We start from the raw sequence: 19,530 nt of genomic DNA on the forward strand, positions 1-19,530 counted from the left end.
CATGTTCTATAGAACTGCCTTGTTGTTGTAATATTAACATTTTAATTTTTAGAGGTGCTATTCCTAGACTAACTGACTGCCACATGTTCTGGTCTAATGTGCTATACAGGATGTGCTATTCCTAGATACAGGAAGTGCTATTCCAAGATACAGGATGTGCTATTCCAAGGTACAGGATGTGCTATTCCTAGATACAGGATGTGTATCGATGTAATAATAATTGCTAGATTTAGCTAGAAAGGACTGGTAATCGTAGACATCGTAATGTATTGTGAGATGGGATGAACTGATCCAAGGCGATTGTAATGTATTGTGAGATGTGAGATGATTTGTATTGTGAGATGTGAGATGTAATGTATTGTTACTCTTGGAGCATCCAAGGCGGTTGCCCGTGGAGCATCCAACAATGCCAGCTGACTCTTGTATCATCATGCCAGCTGATGATACACAACAAGAATACCTATGGTTCACATAGCTAGGTCGTCCAGGATAATGGAATAGCACGCTTTGTGCCCAAAAATAGTACTCGCGTGTACCGCCTGTCCATTCGGTGTTCTCAATATATGGTTCACATAGCTAGGTCGTCCAGGATAAGGGAATAGAACGTCTCGTTCCCAGAAATAGTACAACAAGGAATACTTTTAGAAGGTAGACAAACAATATACTCCTGCTGTGCGACGGCTGCGTAGGACTCGCGTCACCGGCCGACGAGCTCGCTCCCGCGCCGCGGACTGGTACTGAAGGTACCGCGCCGCCGCGTGGTAATTCGCGAGACAGAATGTGCTCTAGATTTCGTTTTGGGAGAGTTCGAATGGGTTGGGAACGGGCCTCTCAGTGTGCAGACCAGAATAAACCATAGCATAACATTACCAACTACAGATCGGTACAGGGGACGGCGGTTTAGTGGGAACCGCCAACTGGACTGGCGGTACGTTTGCGTGCTATTCGGGGGTACAGGATGTGCTATCCCAAGATACATAATGAGATATGTGGTGATGGGAAGTTATGGCAACCGGCCGGTTCTTTGCCTTCCGCGCCGTCCTTTCGATTCATCTCCCGCCCCATGAACAATTCATCTCCCGCCCTTACAAACAGTCTCCATTCGACGGGAATCCATTCGCACCAGTTCATCTCCCGCCCTTACAAACAGGATCTCCATTCGCCGGGAATCCATTGCACCAGTTCATCTCCCGCCCCATGGACAGTTCGTCTCGCTTCCGCTCCCGCCCCATGCACAACGGCTGCGCCACGGTCGGCGGCGCCACGCCCAATGCACGACGACGGCGGCGTCACGGCCCCAGGCACGGCGGCGGCGCCACGGTCGGCGGCGCCACGCCCCATGCACGACGGCCGCTGTGGGGTGAGTGGTCTCCCACCGACGAGCCTACTACCGTTGAGACGAAGCCGCTGTGGGATGAGTGGCCTCCCACCGACGAGCCTACTACCGTTGAGACGAAGCCGCTGTGGGATGAGTGGCCTCCCACCGACGAGCCTACTACAGTTGAGACGAAGCCGCTGTGGGATGAGTGGTCTCCCACCGACGAGCCTACTACCGTGAGGCTCATCGGTCCGTGGCCGCCGACGTCGAACCACGACGTTGCCTTCTACAACACGACAATCAAGACAACGATCACAGTTGATACGGTCGTCATAGAGCAGTTCATCCAAGATATCAAAGGTAACAGACCTCCATGTCCTATGGTAGTTGGACGGGATACCGAGTGGCGCAAGATCGGAACCGAGGCCTACAAACTCGCCCTGTTGCAACTGTGCGTTGGCCCGCGCTGCCTTGTGTTTCAGGTACGTGCGAATCAATCGCTCAAGTTCTAGCTACGTGCGAATCAATCCCTAACTACTCAAGTTCTAGGTACATCACGCCGGGGGCATACTTCCTGATGTCCTGAAGAGTTTTCTTACAAAGGAGGGCCATATTTTCGTCGGAGCACATATCAAGAATGATGTTGTCCGCCTAGAGGAGGACTGTGGCATCACTATTACAAAGTGGGACGACCATCAGGTCATTGTACCACAAGTTAATGAAAAATATAGACATCTCAAGCGTTCTGGCAAGCAGTGGAGATCATCACTGGAGCACATTGCATCAGAGGTGCTAGAAATAAAAATCCAGAAGCACAAGATGGACCACAATTGGTGGCATTCACAGTTCTTGACAGACAAGCAAATAAGGTATGCCACCATAGATGCTTTTTTGTCATATGAGATAGCGAATCAACTTCAGATCAAGCACGGTTATAACTTCAGGGGCGAAGCTAGAGAAGATGTGGAAATTTAATCTGTAATGTATTGTGAGATGGGATGAACTGATCCAAGGCGATTGTAATGTATTGTGAGATGTGATATGATTTGTATTGTGAGATGTGAGATGTAATGTATTGTTACTCTTGGAGCATCCAAGGCGTTGCCCGTGGAGCATCCAACAATGCCAGCTGACTCTTGTATCATCATGCCAGCTGATGATACACAACAAGAATACCTATGGTTCACATAGCTAGGTCGTCCAGGATAATGGAATAGCACGCCTTGTGCCCAAAAATAGTACTCGCGTGTACCGCCTGTCCATTCGGTGGTTCTCAATATCTGGTTCACATAGCTAGGTCGTCCAGGATAAGGGAACAGAACGTCTCGTGCCCAGAAATAGTACAACAAGGAATACTTTCAGAAGGTAGACAAACAATATACTCCTGTATCATCATGTACTGGCGATCACCTTTGGTGAGCTCCTCTCGGACCGTAGTGTACTTTTGAGGACTTAGAATAGAAGAATTAGTTAGTACTTCAAATTCCGTGCGCATTTGAATTACTTCACTGGATCTAGGAATAGCACATACCGTATCTAGTAATAGCACGCGGTGGAAGAGATGATACCTACTTTTGAGGACTTAGAATAGAATAATTAGTTAGTGCTTCAAATTACGTGTGCATTTGAATTGCTTCACTGGATCTAGGAATAGCACATACCGTATCTAGTAATAGCACGCGGTGAAAAATCATGCCCCCACCGCGTGCTAGTCCTGTTACAAATTGGAAGTTTAAATACTTTGAGATTTGAAAGATATTTGAATTAACTTTGAATTACTTCACAAATCTTCCATGCAGTCAGAGTACATGCCCGACAATGCCAATGAGGCCACTGTGGCCGGATACTTTGAGGCGTACCTGCTATGGCTCTTTTGGATGGGTCATGTTCTGCAGCTTGCAGGGCAACACAGTCTCGAAGTACTTCCTGCCCTACGCTCAGTCGTTAGCCAATGCGGCGATCGTGGAAGTCCCGCAGGCCACAAAGACAGTTCACAAACTTCTTGCTAACCTCACAATTGACATACCTTCCACCAACTCCTAGTTTTTACTATTGCAAGTCCCCTGCTCGTATTCTGTCCTTGGGAACCAAATCTTATTCAAACTTAAATTTTGGCCTTTAAAAAAGTTGTAGAAAATAAAGGAGTGTTCAGAACAAGTTTCATCAGTGTCAATACAATTTTTACATCACCACAAAACAGAGTAACTGTATCAATACATAGTTCATGAAAACAGAGTTACAACTCATGGTTCACCAGTGCTCTCTGGTTCACCAGTGCCCTCTGGTTCATCAGTGCCCTTTGTCCTACAAAAAAATTACAAAAGATAAACACACATTTAGCATCGCAGATAGACTGATACTGACTGATACTAATATGTTACCTCTTTTTGTTCAGTTCATTCTTGTCATTCTTTCGCTTCCGCTGCCTCTCTAATTTTCTGAGTCCTCTGCTTCCCGATTGGCCCATACCAGGAAGAATGTCAGCCTTAGTGGAACGAAGGGCATGAGGAAGAGTGTTTACTGGAGTCTCAATATTACTCGGCTGTTCTTGCTGCGCAGGTTGCTGCTGCTCAGGATCATGATGACTGACAGTTTCTTTAGATGGATCACCCCCAGCTGCGTGAGCATCATGATCCAGAGACGGTGCAGGAGGTGAATCCACATCCTCCCCTTGAGCAGTATCCTGGTGCAAATAAAAATCAATGATAAAGGCGCCAGGAAGAATGTCAGCCATAGTGGAACGAAGGGCATGAGGAAGAGTGTTTACTGGAGTCTCAATATTACTCGACTGTTCTTGCTACACAAGTTCCTCCTGCTCAGAATCCTGATGACTGACAGTTTCTTTAGATGGATCACCCCCAGCTGCGTGAGCATCATGATCCAGAGGCTGTGCAGGAGATGAAGCCGTATCCTTCGGTTGAACAACATCCTCCCCTTGAGCAGTATCCTGGTGCAAATAAAAATCAATGATAAAGGCATTAATAAATAAATGAACAATAATAATACAGAGTCAGAATGACTGGAATGAAGTCGGGAAAGAGTGAAGGACATATCAAATGAATGACAGAATGACTGTAGGACTGGATGACAGATCATATGAGTGACCAAACACACAAATAAGAAGAATGACGGAGTGTAGATTGACTGAGCCTACATTGGCAATCTTTTTCTTTCGCTTCCCACATAGTTCCATAGCCTATTGCACATACCATAGCATGCAGGACATATAACGGGATGATAAAAAGACAAGGAAAACTAAACTGATGCATGAAAACTCACAGGTGCGTGTCGCTGTTCTCGCAGCTGATTCTCAGAACTAATGGCAGATTTCACATCAGACAATAGCTTCTTCTGCGCATTGAAGATCTGGCTTTGAGCTGCTTCAATCTTGCGCATGCTCACCTCAATCATCCATTGAATCTTCCGCTGCTCCTCATGAAAACTGCGAGATGCATTGGAGATGACTAGATCATAGGTTTTTATTGACTCGGACATAGAACCCTTTAGCCTTTCATTAGCTATTGAAGCAATGGATTCAGCGAGCACCGGCTCCAAGGAAATAAAGCCATAAGGAAGATGAGGCTGAACTGCCTTTGACCCAGTAACATTTCCTTTTGCTGTCCTTATCCTACCCCTTGCTGCACATAAAAGCCTTTCTTGCTGCTCTTCAGACTGTTGCTCCTCATGAGCACGTGCATTCGGATAAAAAGGACTAGCAACATTCTTCAACTAAAAAAAAGTGAAGGAAATAAGTGAAGTAAAGGTACAAAAGTAAAGGTAAAACAACTGAAGCAAATAACCACTTACAGGCAACTTGCCATAAGACACGTAGCCCTCATTGAACACCTTTTTATCAGACTTGATAATACCATCAATTACAGCAGTGTTGAAGACATGAGATCGAGGTAAAGTCTGTGGGAGTCCCAGTACATCGCATTGTAAATTGTCTAGATAATACACCTGCAACAACATATCGTAGGAATAACATAATAATAGATGATATAAATAAATGTGAAGGACAGAATCAAAACAAAAAATATATAAAGGGGAAATAACTGAGAAACAATGAGATAAATAAACATGGCTGAATGTCATTAAAAAGATAGAAATATATCAGTGGAACTTATGTTTTAATAACGAGATAACGGTTCGAATAACTGAGAATTAGAATGACCGAGACACAATTGAATAACTGAAATTATGTTTTAACGAATTCTTACCATCAGGAAAGCAGTGGAACCTTGAAGAATAGGGGTTGAGTTTTTCGAACCTTTTTCCCTCTACAATTTAACCTTCAATTGAATATCATCAACAACAGCTTGAGACCAGTTATATGTGCCTACAGAATTCAGATCCTTGCAAATTAAATAATCAAAACCAGTAATCTTTTTAGTGGCGGTACAGAACAATAGTGCATTGCAGACCAACATCATGAATGACTGAGCAGCCCATTCATCAGGTACTTCACATGGCCCACGTTTCTGAGAAGCAAAGTGCTCCATTACCCAGCGAGGTACATCATATGCTTGCAATTTTTTATAAGCATCCAACTTGTTCTTGTGCTCCATTACAAATATTTCCTTCATTCCCAACTGGTCACACTTCTCCCTGAGCTCAGCTTTTGCTGTCGACTTCTCTTGTTTATTAAAAACTGGGAATGGATCACCTTCAACAGGAATGCCAAAAACTGAATGAACGGCTTCTGGTGTGATTGGCAAAACCTTCCCCGAAAATTCAATCCGCAAGGGGTCTTCTTTGATGCAGCTCATGAGAAACATCGCTAAGGCCCTGTCTTCAAGCTTAGCAATCTCTAATTTCAGCAAATCTCCAAATCCAATGTCTCGTATTCTCTGTTTTATAGGCTCAGGCATTTTTTTAATGCATTGAAAAATAGCCCCAGGTGAGCACCTCATGGTAGAATAGTGGCCTTTCTCCATCTGATCAGCATAGTAAAAATTGAAGGGACAAAGTTAAGTGACTAAAATTGAAAGTAAAATGACAGAATAAATTATGGACAGTACCCTGATTGTATCATCATCATCAGCAGCATCGTCATCATCATCAACAACATCGTCATCATCATGAACAGCATCGCTACCACGGCCGCGGCTGCGTGGGGAGGTCAGAACAACCTATGTTTGGGAGTAGGGTTTATGGGAATGATTTTTTCTTGGAATTTATTATCGGCGGCCTACCATTGGGTATACAATGGTAGTAAGGAAGCTATATGTGAATAAATTGGTGTAGACTCCTAATTGTTTTTCTTTGCGGTGTATTATTCGCCGTGTTTTTGCACGCGTTGAGTTATTTCAGGGGTTTTGTTCCGTGTTCAATAGTTAAAAGGCCGTGAATGTTGGCTTACAGTCTCTGCATTTATCTGGTATGCGTCACCGGAGTTCTGTTCCAGATGAAAGGGAGCCAAAAAAAGGCCGTGTGAGTGCTTTTGAGAAATCATTGAAAAGTTATGCTGATAACAAGTCCAATGTTGTTATCAATCCAGCAGTAGGCGTGTCTTTCGACTCCCATGCTGATGCGTATGACTTTTGCAACCTGTATTCCTGGGAGGTGGCGTTTGGAATACGATGGAATGACAGCACTAATAATGCAGAGGAAAGTGTTATGGTGCAAGAGATAGTCTGCAGCTGTGAGGCGAGTAGATATGTTCAGCTTATGGTTCCATCGGTCTGTATAATTCAATATATTGATTCTGGATAATGTGGTGTATCTTAATTGTGAAAATGGCTGTGTGTTTTAGGGCAAACCAGAGCTGTCCAACACTGCACCTGTAAGTACTGATTGCAAGGCTAGGATACAGCTACGCAAATCTGATGACAATGGATGGTACATCCTGGAATTCCAAGGTGATCACAATCATCCCCCCTTTGGGGCATGCAGTGGAAAGCTTGATTTGGCCTTCTCACAAACATCTCGAGCCCTACAATAAGGATATGGTACGCCGCCTTAGGGATAACAATATCGATCTTAGTAAGACGCGCTATTTCATTTATCACTTTTTCGGGGCCATGAAGAAAGTCCTGTTAAATAAGTGGGCTTTGAAGTCATTATGTGAGTCTATAACCACGGAACACTCCCAGAAGATTTCATATGCAAGACTATTGAGTTGTTTGATGACTTCGGTTCGTTGAGGAGGGATGATCCAAGCTTCCAGTTTCGTGTTTAGTTGGATGATACTATTAGCCAGTTTAAGACAGTTTTATGGACTAATGGGCGTAGCAGGATGCAATATGCACATTTTGGTGATGCCATAACATTTGATACAACATATAGAAGTAAGCTGTATGACATGCCTTTTGCCTTGTTTGTTGGTGTTAATAATCACTACCAAAGTGTCATACTAGGAGGAGTGCTGATGCAACATGAGACAGTTGAAAGTTTCAAATGGGTGTTCCGTGAGTTCGTTACTTTAATGGGGGGTAAAGCTCCAAGTACTATTCTCACAGGTACATTCTTTTTCCAAACTTGATTGTGTTTTCAGTTCCCATTTGCTGCTTCACAGGTTTTCAGCTGACATCAACTCCTTTTATTATGCTATAAACGTACGTAGGCCAATGTAATGTGATGGAGGTTGCAATCCATGAGGTGCTACCAGATACGACTCACAAATGGTGTAAGGTGCATGTACTGAGCAAGGAGAATGAATTCCTTGGGCCGATTTGCTCAAAGAAGAGTGGATTTAAGGACGACTTCCAAAAGATCACTGATAGCATGTTGACTGTTAGAGAGTTCGAATCTGCTTGGCAGCATCTTCTAGATAAGTACAACTTGCATGGCAATGCATTCCTTTCTCAGATTTATGATTCTCGACATAAATGGGCGAAGCCCTACTTCAAAGGGAAGTTCTGTGCCAAACAGACTAGTATGCAAAGAAATGAGTGCGCGAACCACATGTTTAAGGGTTATGTGCCACTGAATAGATCTATCAACATGTTTGTACGACACTACAACAAGCTCCAATCTGATCTTGATTCAAAGGAACGCTTTGAGGAGAGTAGGAGTGGGAAGGTAATATATCCTGCAGCATGTGCATGTTGGCTGCCATTTTTTTTCCCTCCCTTGGTGAGTCCCATTCTGATTTTGATTTCTTTTCCTGCAGAGGTCCAGAGTTATGAGAAAGGGAGTTCCAGTTGAAGAGCATGCTGCAAAGATCTGTACAAGGACTATGTTTGAAAAGTTTGACGAAATAAGTTTCCAGTCTGGTTCTTATGTGGTGGATGAAAAGGAGAGAGGGAAGACATATTTAGCAAGGCACATCAGGAGTGACTGCCAGGAGTGTTGGTCACAGGTGGAGTTTGAGGTTACCATTAGGGCTGAAGATGGTGCAGTTGTTTGCGAGTGTGGATTGAGGGAGCACATAGGGATGCCTTGCTGCCATGCTGTGAAGGTAAGATTTACACTGTCTGAGATTGTGACATGAGATGCTTTCTTATGCAATGGTGCCTGGTTCCAGATGCAACCAGAATGACATTTATGTCAATGCAGGTGATGATACACTTGGGAATGCTAGAGATTCCAGCTGGAAATATTGTGAAGCGCTGGACGATGGATGCAAGGGATAACTTGCTGGCAGATATGATTGAGCATGAGAATGATAAGGCAGCAGAGAGCTCAGAGTCGTATAGACAGTCGAAGTTGTTCATCCATGCCTTCGAGTTTGTGAAGTTTTGTTCCAGGAGTGTTCTGACTTTTGAAGTAGGGTTGGCAGGTCTGGTTCGACTTGGGCAGGAACGTTTGTAGCTCAATCAAGCCAAGGATGTTTCTGCGTCGTCCAACCAGTGCAGGCGTCCTGCCGCCCAAGGTTCTGATGGACCCTGGGCCTTTTCTTTTGCTCATGTCTTGTAATGTCAGCGACTCTGAATCCTGACAGTGCTCGGCTGCATGGCATGCGAAACCACCATGTTATCGTTGTCATGCTTCGGTCTGTGTAAGCTGCCATCCACTTCTCTGATGTGCGCATTCGGCCTTAATGGGCATCTCGACTATCTCTCACTTTGGAAAGGAAACATTAACACAAGGAACCGACTAAGTTCTATTGCTGTTGAATTGTAGTTCCTTTCGTAAGAATGGACTAAGTTTCGTAAGAATGGACTAAGTTACCATAATGACAAATATAAATGTCAGCATAAATGTGGCATTATTTCAGCAGCAGGTCTGACAGGCATGAATAATCACGTCCTTTTGAATTTTTTCCCCTTACCCAAAGAAGTATCACCATCTGTTTTCACACTATACAAGACTGACCAATTTATTAATGGGAATAGGAAATGCTAAATGCTGCAATATGCATAAAAGGCTACAGGATACCCAACAAGCCATCAATGCTATCACCTCCCAGCACAGACGTAGCGCTCAAATGTGTCTATTGGGAAGGGGAGGCCCTCAGGCATGTTCAAACCCTTCAAGGTTCCTTCTATCTTAACTTCTCAATTCTCAAGCTGCTTTGGAAACTGATCCAGCGGAGTGACATTCTTACTGCCCCATGATTGACAATCTTTAGCAGGCTCAAGTGCGTCAGTCCATGTGTGTGCACTGCACGAGAGATTTCTTGCGTGCTGCAACAAAATGCTTGGATGGTACTACTGGTAGAAAGAATCCATCCGGTCACTGGCCACATTGATGTATAGGAAATTTGCAATCCCATCCAAAGTACTGCATCTTGTTCATTGGATTTTTTTTTTGAAGGAAATTGTTCATTGGATTTTTGCTATCTAAACTACCCTTTCTTCTTTTCTAAGGTTCATCTAAATTTTCAATTGTACGCATTCTTTGTTCAAGTCTTACTAAACACCAACATCTGGATAACTAGGTTTTAAGTTCCACATTCAATGGTCGCTAAGAACATACTTCTAACTCCACCAAGGATAATATCTCTGTTGAAAGGTTACTCTGTCTAGATTTAGTACAAAGATTAGTATACTAGGCTGAATTCGCTAACCATTCGAAATAACATGGCTGTAGGGCGTGGTTTGACTTTTCATAATCTAGTCCACCTAACAAAATTCCTATGCAATTATACGCTATCATTAAGTTTTCTGGTTTTACATTCATGGACAACCCCATAGTCTCAGAACAACCAATGGGCATGCACAATAAGCGGGAAGAGAAGCAAGAGAATTATTATTATTATTAATTCTGCATGAGTTCTTCTGAAGTGGAGTACACACCACATGAGTACATGACACCAGGGGACCATATTCCTTTGTACTTTTGCCACTATTGGCGAAACCACCAAGGGTATTTCCTTTTTCTTTACATTCAGAAGGCAATGCCCATATAAAATCTGTAAATTAGGTTAGTAGAAAGAGTCCATGTTGCCAGGTTGATTTTGTAAAGTTAAAGAGTAATAGTGTTACAGGGTCATGGGCATTGCCTTCTGAATGTAACCAAACTGTGAACTCTTATTAATTTTTTGCTGACGGCGATCTTGGAGCAGCTCACCCCGCATTTGTGCATTCATCTGTTCAAATTCAAGTATTGCTTAAGAAGCTTCATGGCTAGCAGTGCTTGCTTCACTTTGTTCAGCTTGCTCTGCCTCGAGCTTCCTTAAAGCAGATGAACTCAGTTTCTCCCCCTCCACACCTCCAGAAAGGAGATCAACAACCTCAACCTGAAATTCAGGTTATCCACATTTGGATCAGTTACATAGCCCATCGGGTACGTAGTAGATTGATATTTAATGGAAATATAGAAGTGAGAGTGCAAATACACCTTCAACAGTGGAAACCCTTTTTCTTCTCTTTTTCTATTTACAGCAAGTCCACCATTTAGTGTCTCCTTACTGAACATAAGCATCATTGCTAACATCAAACGAGGCACAATAGACAGGGAAACTCAACAGTAAACATGAACTGTTTACATGATTAAGAGATCACATATTTTAAAGTTCAATATATTGAGATAATTCAGATGCCCTTAGTATAGTTTTCAAGTAGTAGGTAGAGTAGTACATTCTACCTTTTGGTATGGTCACATGCACGAAGAACAAATGGAATTGCAATGGACAGCAAAATGCATGAAAAGGGATGATGTATTGTTGATACCTGACAATGATGGCATCCAACTTATCATCAGTGATGGAAGGGCCATAAGGATCCTCAATAGGCTCCACTTGTACTGTCAGTTCTGGTTTTATAGACTGCATATAATCATGAGCTATTGTCAAACATCAAACATTAGACAGAAAAAAGATATATGGGCATATTCGCTTTTCCAACTTCCTCCTAATGCTCAATGCAGGAAACCCATGTAAGAACATGCAGAATTAGAGATATAGAACTGATAACCCCTACACATTCAAAAGCATGGGTCTCCAAAATTTAAGGAAGCGCTAATTTCCATTCCAGACATTCCTTCCAAAGTAAACCATGCTAAATCATCTTCTTCCTTTTTTAAGACAAAACAGACAATTAAGAACAAATATTCAGTTTTCAACACAGGATTCGCTACAGTAAAACATTCATATGGAAACTCATTGTTAAAGTGGAAGTATCTGGCCACATAAACTAATGAGCATGCACAGACACTAAATCTAATGTCTCTGTACAACGGATGAGCTACCGAATGAAAACAACTAAAACTTGATGCTTATGCACCTTTTTTTCCTGTGCATATTCCTCTGTACATGCACCATTCCATGAACCAATGCAAAACCACAGCTTTGATGAACATAACACTAATGAATGGAAAATATCAACAAACCAAGCCAATATCTGAGGTCAATTTATCCTGGGCTCACATCCCCAAATCCTTCTAATTCCTCACCATCAGAAATCACATAAAACAGGGAGACAGAGTAACTGGGAAAAAGCAAACCTTGATGTAATCCTCCACGGCCTTGATCCGCTTCTCTACGGGCTCAATCAGCTCGGCATACTACAAGCACAGCATCAAGAACACAACTACGGTCCACGAGTAATCAGAAGCCCTATAATTAGAAAAAGGAGAAAAAAAAAAGCGAGATTCTTGCCTCCTTCTTGGTGAGCATAGGGCCCGTGCAGACGCCCACCACGATCCGGTCCCTCGTCAAATCCGCCGACGCCTGCCTCCCACCAATCCCCAGACCCCAGAGAGACAAGATTCAAGGGTAATTCGTCGTAATTTTGAGGACGGCCAAAAACCTGCTGTACTCTGTTTTTCTTTCGCAGAACCTTGAGAAGGCAACGGTGGCCGTCATGGAGGCGGTCGAAGGTGCCGCCGAGGACCACAGAGCCGTACGGCGGGGTCGCCGCCTCCTCCGAAGTCTGCGCCGCCGGCGCGCCGCCGGCATCCATTTTTCTTCTTTCTCTGTTTTTTTTTTTCTTTTTCTTAATTGAAGAAGAGAGTGTACGGCTTCTCCATCTTCTACTCGTGGATGAAGGGCCCAGATTGACTGACGTGGCTCTTGGACGGTCTCCGATTCTTCTCTCTATGATGACCTCAGGCTTGGCGACTTTGTCTTTTTTAAATTGATTCTGAATTTCTACTTTTGGAAATTTAGCTTGAATTTCTAGTTCGATTTTTAAGTCATAGTTTATCAAGTTTTTCTTCACTCCATGCACACTAGGAATTATAAGGCAGAATAGGTTGCGGCGAAATGTGGAGATACAAGTTTTCATAAATCAACACAAGAATTTTTCAAAGCCAGCCATAATGTTCGCTGTCAACTTAGAAACTCAAACTGAATTCGATGGAAAAAAAACTTTACATACTTTCTCAACGAACATGGAAAATATAGTCCCCAGAGGGGCATATGTACAAAATCTGAACTTCAAGAGGACATGGACACATTTAGTCCAAGATGATGCACTCAATCTTATCACGATTCATTCATGAAAGGTGACAGTGACATGGACCACCACTTGGTAGCACCTATAAATCCAGACATGCCTTTCGTATGATGTGAGAGAAAGGGACCCAAGCATCTGGGTTTTAAGCTTCAGTGCACGGCCTCTTGCAGCAATCTTTTTATCATTAAGTGGTATTCAGCCCCTGGAAAGAACTCTGTGTTCAATCACGGCATATGAGGTTAAAACATCAGCAGCTTCAATTCAAAACTACTAAAATAGTCTTCCAAGAACTTTACACTTTATACTCTTATAAGAAAAAAGAATCAATTTCTGGGTGGTTCTTCTGAATCAGATATTAACCTGACAAGATTGCCCTTAGTTGCTCAAAAAAAAAAGATTGCCCTTAGGATATATCTGAAGCAGGATCTATCAATGGTGAATCATTACAGGCATCGATGTACAGTGGTACCAAAGAAAAGATGGAAATGGGTGAAATCAGTAACTGCAACTAATATTTCAACATCCTCAATAAAAAAAAGAAACTAGTATTTCAACCTTACTATCAACATAGCTAAATGAAATTTGATGATAGCTCTCCATTACCATGAAAGCACTAACTTCATTACTCCTGACAACAACTATAGAGATCTCTACAAGTTGGGTAATCCAGAGAAGGCTATAACCATAGGTAAATTTCTCTTCACTTTTCTATATATGTACACTGCCATAAAAGTAGAAGGCAAGCTCTACAAAGCTGTGGAGATCTCTGCAAGTTGGGGGTAATCCAGAGATACACAAAAAGCATTTTAGTTTCTAAATTTTCAGAGAGACAAGAGATGCTTCAACTGATCCAAGTGCTCCTCATTTGAGATGTTCAGCGAGAGGCGCAGGTTCGTCAGTAGTGACTCTTGCTCCCATGTCAGTGGTCCCGCGGCATGGAAAGCTCTGACTGTTGATTGATATGCTTGCAGCTCCAGCTCATGTACATTCATGTGTAAACCGGAGCCATAGACGTTGTTATTCTCCTGTGCAGACATAGATGGACATGCAGACATGGCATCATCAGGGAAGCAGCTGCGGATTCTGACTGATTGTTCCTCATCATTGGTACAGTATTCCAAATAATTAACGCTGCAACTAGCCACTGAGCACTCGTTCGCTTCTCTGATGTGCAAGGGTATTTCAGAGGAAGGAAGAACTTTGCAATCTGGTTTTCTCTTGGCATTGTTGTTCTTGGTGAGATCATTGCATCTGCCACTTAAAGGCCTATAAAAGCGATCGCCATCGATGTCATTCCTATCAGACATCTTCAGAGGCAACACATTCTTGGTTAGCTGACAAACTTCATATGCAGCTACTTTCTGTTTCTTGCCTGTTCTTCTAACTAAATCGTTCGGTGGCATCCTACTTTCTTCTAGTTTTCTCTTCACAGTTCTAGAACTTGTGGAAGCACAAACATTGGTCGCTTTCCTCCTAGTATTGTAATCATCCTCTTCATAGGCCTGAATATCCTGTTCCATCACAAATTTTGAGTGGTGAGAGGAGTGACCAACAAGACGGACCGGTTTACTCAGCTCAGAAACCTGAAAAAGGGAATGATGTCGTTGAATTAATTTCTAAAAAAAATCAAAATAACACTGGTAATGAAAAGATAGTACAATGATTTGTTATGCCAAATACTGAAGTCAAGCAAGTGCTCATGATGAGATGTACAACCAATTCCTCACTGCTCACCTCTTGTATCACAAAATTACTTTAGTAAGAAATGTTCAGTCTAACATAAGTGGAAGATCGAAAAATATTCAGATTTCAACTTTCAACAAATCTTAATGCTTCACAATAGATGGAACCACAGCACGATGCAGAATGCTGAAATATCCATCTGAACTTTGTCCAAGATGTGCATCCTAATTCCTAACTAATAAAGAGGAAATCAAACATGTTCATTTATGCAGTACTTCTGCTTGCAAAAAGGTGTTTTTTTTTCTCATATGGCAGTAATAACTTCACCACTTTTCACTTCTAGATATTAGTAATATTGTGGTCTGAAGGTCAAATACAAGCAATGGCACTGTTTTCTTTAGATAAGAACCAGAGTCAGAAACAAATATACTCTGTAGATATTAACTAGAAATGTAAATTCTAAACAACATCTCACCCTGTCTTCTACAGTCAACTGCTTGTTATGATAAGCATGTGGAATCCTCAAGCAAGATATGTGGAATTCCCTCGGTTGGATGAAGCCCACTAGCCTGATGGCAAAATAGTCATTCTTCAGCACCTCTGTAATCTTCCCAAGCCTCCACGAACGTTGATCCAACACCTCTGTTACATCACCAAGAACCCATCTACTTCTTCTGAGCTGAATTGGTTGATGAGGCTTAATATCTTCTTCCTTCATGTTCTTGGCTGTAGACTTTACTTGAGCAACCAAATCTGGATGACCATCCTTATAAAATGGCAGTCTTCTACTTTTTAGCTTCATCATATCCCACTATTAACCTGAGCCTGATATGTATATGAAAATAAAAGGCAGACCATCAACAAAAGTCAAAAAGATGCACTAGCACACAGGGAAGAATAAGAAAAATAAGAAAACGAAGACCTGATTTGTAAGAGCCTAGATTATTGTATTTCTAGGTAAAGTGTACAAGTGGAATACAAAGTTCACTCTTAATAAATGAGTTGACAGAAGAAAGTCTTGGATCCATAAAGGTCATGAGGCTAAACCAATTATCCTATTTGTATAGTGCAATGCCTAATCAGATTAAAAGTAGCAGGCTATTGCAACACCGGATTGTAACAGGTGTTTGTCGACACAATAACAACGAAGAAATTAGTGAGACACAAGGGTAGCACTATGCACATAGATTGGACTAGGAACACAGTAAAGAACTGAAGGCAGAGTCCCACAATTTGGACGAGCAAATAAATGAAGGCAGAGTTGATTGTGTCCAACATCCAAGGCAGCCAACATGAGCCATGAAATGTTTGGTAAACAATGATTCAAGAGCACTCACAGTAACATTTGAAGCAAGATTTTGTCCCCAATTCTGAGAGGCCTTCATGAAACTACTTAGCTTACTATCGAGGACAAAAAGAAACATCTGAACTTGAAACTAACAAGCTTGAGTAGTGACATGTATCATCTAAGCTCCACAAGGCCAGGCACAACATTCACAGTAAGACCTTAGCGTTTTCTGCTTGTGAGCAGGAATCAAACAATCATGTAGGGCAAAAAAAAAAACTAAAATCAATAAGCCTAAAAGTTAGGTGAATAAACTAAAAATTTCTTCGTAAGATTCAATTCCTTCATGTTTTTAGATGTGAACCAATGTTACTAAACAAGATAACTAAAACCAATCAAGGCGAAGTTGCCTCTTGCTCTGGTTTCAGGCTAAGAGATTGAACTAGAAGCAACGCTCCAAATGGGCAGGTCCCATGAACAGAACAATCCCTACAGGCTACAGGTTCTTAGAAAAGTCAAACCACTTGTAACCTGTCAGATAAAACAGATGTCACTTCATTTCATCTACAAGCATTTCTTAATTCATGAACATTCACAAAAGAAAAACAGTACAGGGGCTCAAACTGGAATCATGGATGCAAGAAGCCAAGAACTGAGAAACCTAGATCTAATTCTGTACTATACTGGAAAGGGCAAAACAAGAACTCGGATGAAAGAAGAAATAAACAGAGATAGAAACGAGTTGTCTTGTTCGAATCTTTGATCCAAAAATGTGTCGCAATTGATTTGAAGACTTGATTTAATCCTAATCCAACCAAACTGCATCGTGTAAAGAAATGCAAACTAACCGCGAACTGTTGTGACCACAAGCAAACCAAACGTTGGGCCTTGCAGATCTGCAAGAACCCACTCTCGAAAAATCAGCTCAATAACTCTGTTTTTACATCGATTTGGAGAAACCAAATCTCATGTCTGACTAGAAAGAAGACACACAAACAGACATACAGCAGCAGCAGTTCAAATTGGATTTGGGACGCAGAAAACTTAAAAAGAGTATTTTTTTTTAATGCAAACTTTGGAGTCAAAGAATCCAAGAAATCTGCTACAGCAATCTCACCTGAAGCAAACCAACCAAACCAACTCGCCTTGTTCACCCAGGAACTCCAAAAATCAAAACGAGTTACTTCTGATGGACGCCCAATTTTGGCTGTTCCTCCAACCAATCTGGAATGGGTTACGAGGTCAGAATCCGAGGACGGCAGCCAAGAAACAGAGAACTATTCCCCCCACCTCTAAACTCCTAAAATAGAAATCAAAATCTGATGAGAAGAAATTTCAGAAATTTGGAGCATCGAAGGCGACCCGCCTCAGGGGGGAGGGAATGATTAATCCGGCGGCTAGGAAGCAACCGAGGCGCGCCTAATTCCGGGGCCAACCGTATGGCAAAACGGTGTGCTGGCTTGCTGTGTAGATTGGCTGTTTCTTCCAGTTCATGCTTTCCTGTTCCTTGCGTTTTAGTCCTGGGAGTTTTGATTTTTTATCTAATTTATTTAAACCTCGCATATTCTTGTAGTGAAAACATATACCTTGATTGATATCATGTAATGTTCTTATACTTCGAATGATTATGTTAAATTGCATTCTTTAGTTTTTATTTTTCAGATTTAGCATTGTAGATAGATGTAATTAAATACTGTAATGAATTCAATGTAAAAAAAAGTAGTCAGATCTATATAGGTTTTTTGTAATAGAATTATGATGGGTAGATACAGTCCAATGGTTACAGAGGTGGCAATTCCACTAGACAACGGAGGTGATAATTGCATAGTCATTATCCTTGATGTCGAAATTGCTGGAGAAGACAATATATTTGCGGTTAGTCAAGTAGGATGAGAAGGTCAAGCACCCTGCGTATTCATGAGCGTCTGTATCTGTGCTGTATTTTTTGAAAAAAAAATCTCTCTCCCTTTAATTACTTTAGCCTCTCAATTTTATTATTTTTCATATTAGTTATTTTTTCAGTAATGCTACGGATCAGATATCCGATGTCTGTTTAGCAATTGGACGCTCGATACATATTGCAAGAGACAAACAACAATATTGCAATTATTGTTTATTTATGTTTCGTAGTAGATGTTGCATGAAATATGGTATTAATATTGTGGTGGGAATTTCCGGACGTCAGAATTATTTGTATATATATTTTTCTAACATTGCAACTATTATTTATTAATATTGCAACAGACCGTTAGATGAAAAAATTGTGATCGAAAAAAATTATGATCGGACATCCATGCGCTAGTAGAGCCGTAGTTTTTTACTCTAATTTAGACTCGAATATTTTTGTTGCAGACCCGCGCATGGCTAGCCCGAAAAGCAAGCCCACTAACCTTATTGGTTAGGCTTCGGGTCAAGATAACTAAGATCAAGCCAAGAAAGATTAGACCCGTCTTGACTCTTGAGCCCAGCCCAAACATTGAATTTAATTGCTTCCAAAAGCTGACCTCGACCCACCTAGAGCCCCAAGTTGCTAGCTAATAATGGGTATATTGGACCATACCTCGCCGAGCAAATTAGGCTCGAAACAACTCGGGCTTTTCTCTAAATGCTCACGTCATTCTTCTCTAATTGAAGCCATGAATTACATGAATTTCCTTTGGCACTAAGTAGTATTCGTCGTCATTGCATAAGCAATTATGTTTTTTGTAGTTTATATCCATTTTAGGTTGATGATTTTTTCTAATCTAACCTCTCCTTCATGGTACAAAACTAGTTTTTGTAAAAAAAAAAAAAGTCGTTCTAAAAACGCACCAATAATATGCACGCTTCTAAGTGTGAAAAAGATGATACTATTGGCTTAGACACCAAATAAATCTTATGCCTGTTCTATGGAAATTGAATTCCATTTTTTATCTGTAAATTATCCACCATATTGCCCACACTATTTTTTTTCTTTATAAATGTTTTTCTGGAAAGTATAAATACACATCCAACGGCCGTAAAGCAACACTTTATGACAAGAAAGACTCCCCGGTTAATTTCTGTAATTAGCTTGGTTGGGTGGGCATACTTATAAGCAGTAAATATTCTTATATCTGCTTTGTATGGCGCGTGTATAAAAACAGAGTTCAAGCCCTCTTTCCATCGTTTCTTCTTTCCTCGGGACTTCATTTCAAAGAAGAAATCCAAGCAGAGCAGGCGAGCCGCGCCATTTCAAGTGCTACCACAACGACATGGATCTGAGTGACATCAAGAAAATAATTAATACTCTTTCATCTCCATGAGCCACGGACTGTACTTGTTGAGGTCAGTTTGCTCATCTCGATCGAGTGTCAATGAGTCAGATAGAGCTAGGCAAGCGATGATCATCAGCAAGGCTATTAGAATGCTCCATACTGACATTATTGATATGCTTTTTATCCATTGTAATCGAAGTCCAGCCAACTCTGACTGACCAAACT

General features: G+C 41.6%; 3 protein-coding genes across 5 annotated transcripts; 1 reads left to right on the forward strand and 2 right to left on the reverse strand.

The window, feature by feature from the left end:
- The first annotated feature begins 6,700 nt into the window (after positions 1–6,700).
- LOC112880156 (protein FAR1-RELATED SEQUENCE 5-like) lies at positions 6,701–9,073 on the forward strand. Its single transcript, XM_025944652.1, has 6 exons — positions 6,701–7,000; positions 7,074–7,159; positions 7,556–7,779; positions 7,884–8,341; positions 8,433–8,720; positions 8,819–9,073. The coding sequence occupies exons 1-6, from the start codon at positions 6,701–6,703 to the stop codon at positions 9,071–9,073; spliced, it is 1,611 nt and encodes a 536-aa protein (XP_025800437.1).
- A 1,361-nt stretch (positions 9,074–10,434) lies between these two features.
- On the reverse strand, positions 10,435–12,646 carry LOC112883216 (phosphopantetheine adenylyltransferase 1-like). The gene is made up of 6 exons (XM_025948487.1): positions 12,484–12,646; positions 12,303–12,374; positions 12,149–12,208; positions 11,377–11,471; positions 11,045–11,114; positions 10,435–10,943 (listed from the first exon to the last, which is right to left on the reverse strand). The coding sequence occupies exons 1-6, from the start codon at positions 12,604–12,606 to the stop codon at positions 10,815–10,817; spliced, it is 549 nt and encodes a 182-aa protein (XP_025804272.1). The 5' UTR covers positions 12,607–12,646; the 3' UTR covers positions 10,435–10,814.
- An 833-nt stretch (positions 12,647–13,479) lies between these two features.
- LOC112882363 lies at positions 13,480–17,581 on the reverse strand. Of its 3 annotated transcripts, none has more exons than XM_025947397.1 (4): positions 17,360–17,574; positions 17,187–17,293; positions 15,260–15,609; positions 13,480–14,684 (listed from the first exon to the last, which is right to left on the reverse strand). In XM_025947397.1, the coding sequence occupies exons 3-4, from the start codon at positions 15,587–15,589 to the stop codon at positions 13,923–13,925; spliced, it is 1,092 nt and encodes a 363-aa protein (XP_025803182.1). In that variant the 5' UTR covers positions 15,590–15,609; positions 17,187–17,293; positions 17,360–17,574; the 3' UTR covers positions 13,480–13,922. The 3 variants fall into 3 exon arrangements, with proteins under 3 accessions (XP_025803182.1, XP_025803183.1, XP_025803184.1); XM_025947398.1 differs by having other exon boundaries at positions 17,436–17,518; XM_025947399.1 differs by having other exon boundaries at positions 13,480–14,612; positions 17,187–17,581.
- Positions 17,582–19,530: the final 1,949 nt, after the last annotated feature.

This window comes from Panicum hallii, chromosome 2 (assembly GCF_002211085.1).
Source record: "Panicum hallii strain FIL2 chromosome 2, PHallii_v3.1, whole genome shotgun sequence".
Taxonomy (NCBI): Eukaryota; Viridiplantae; Streptophyta; class Magnoliopsida; order Poales; family Poaceae; genus Panicum; species Panicum hallii.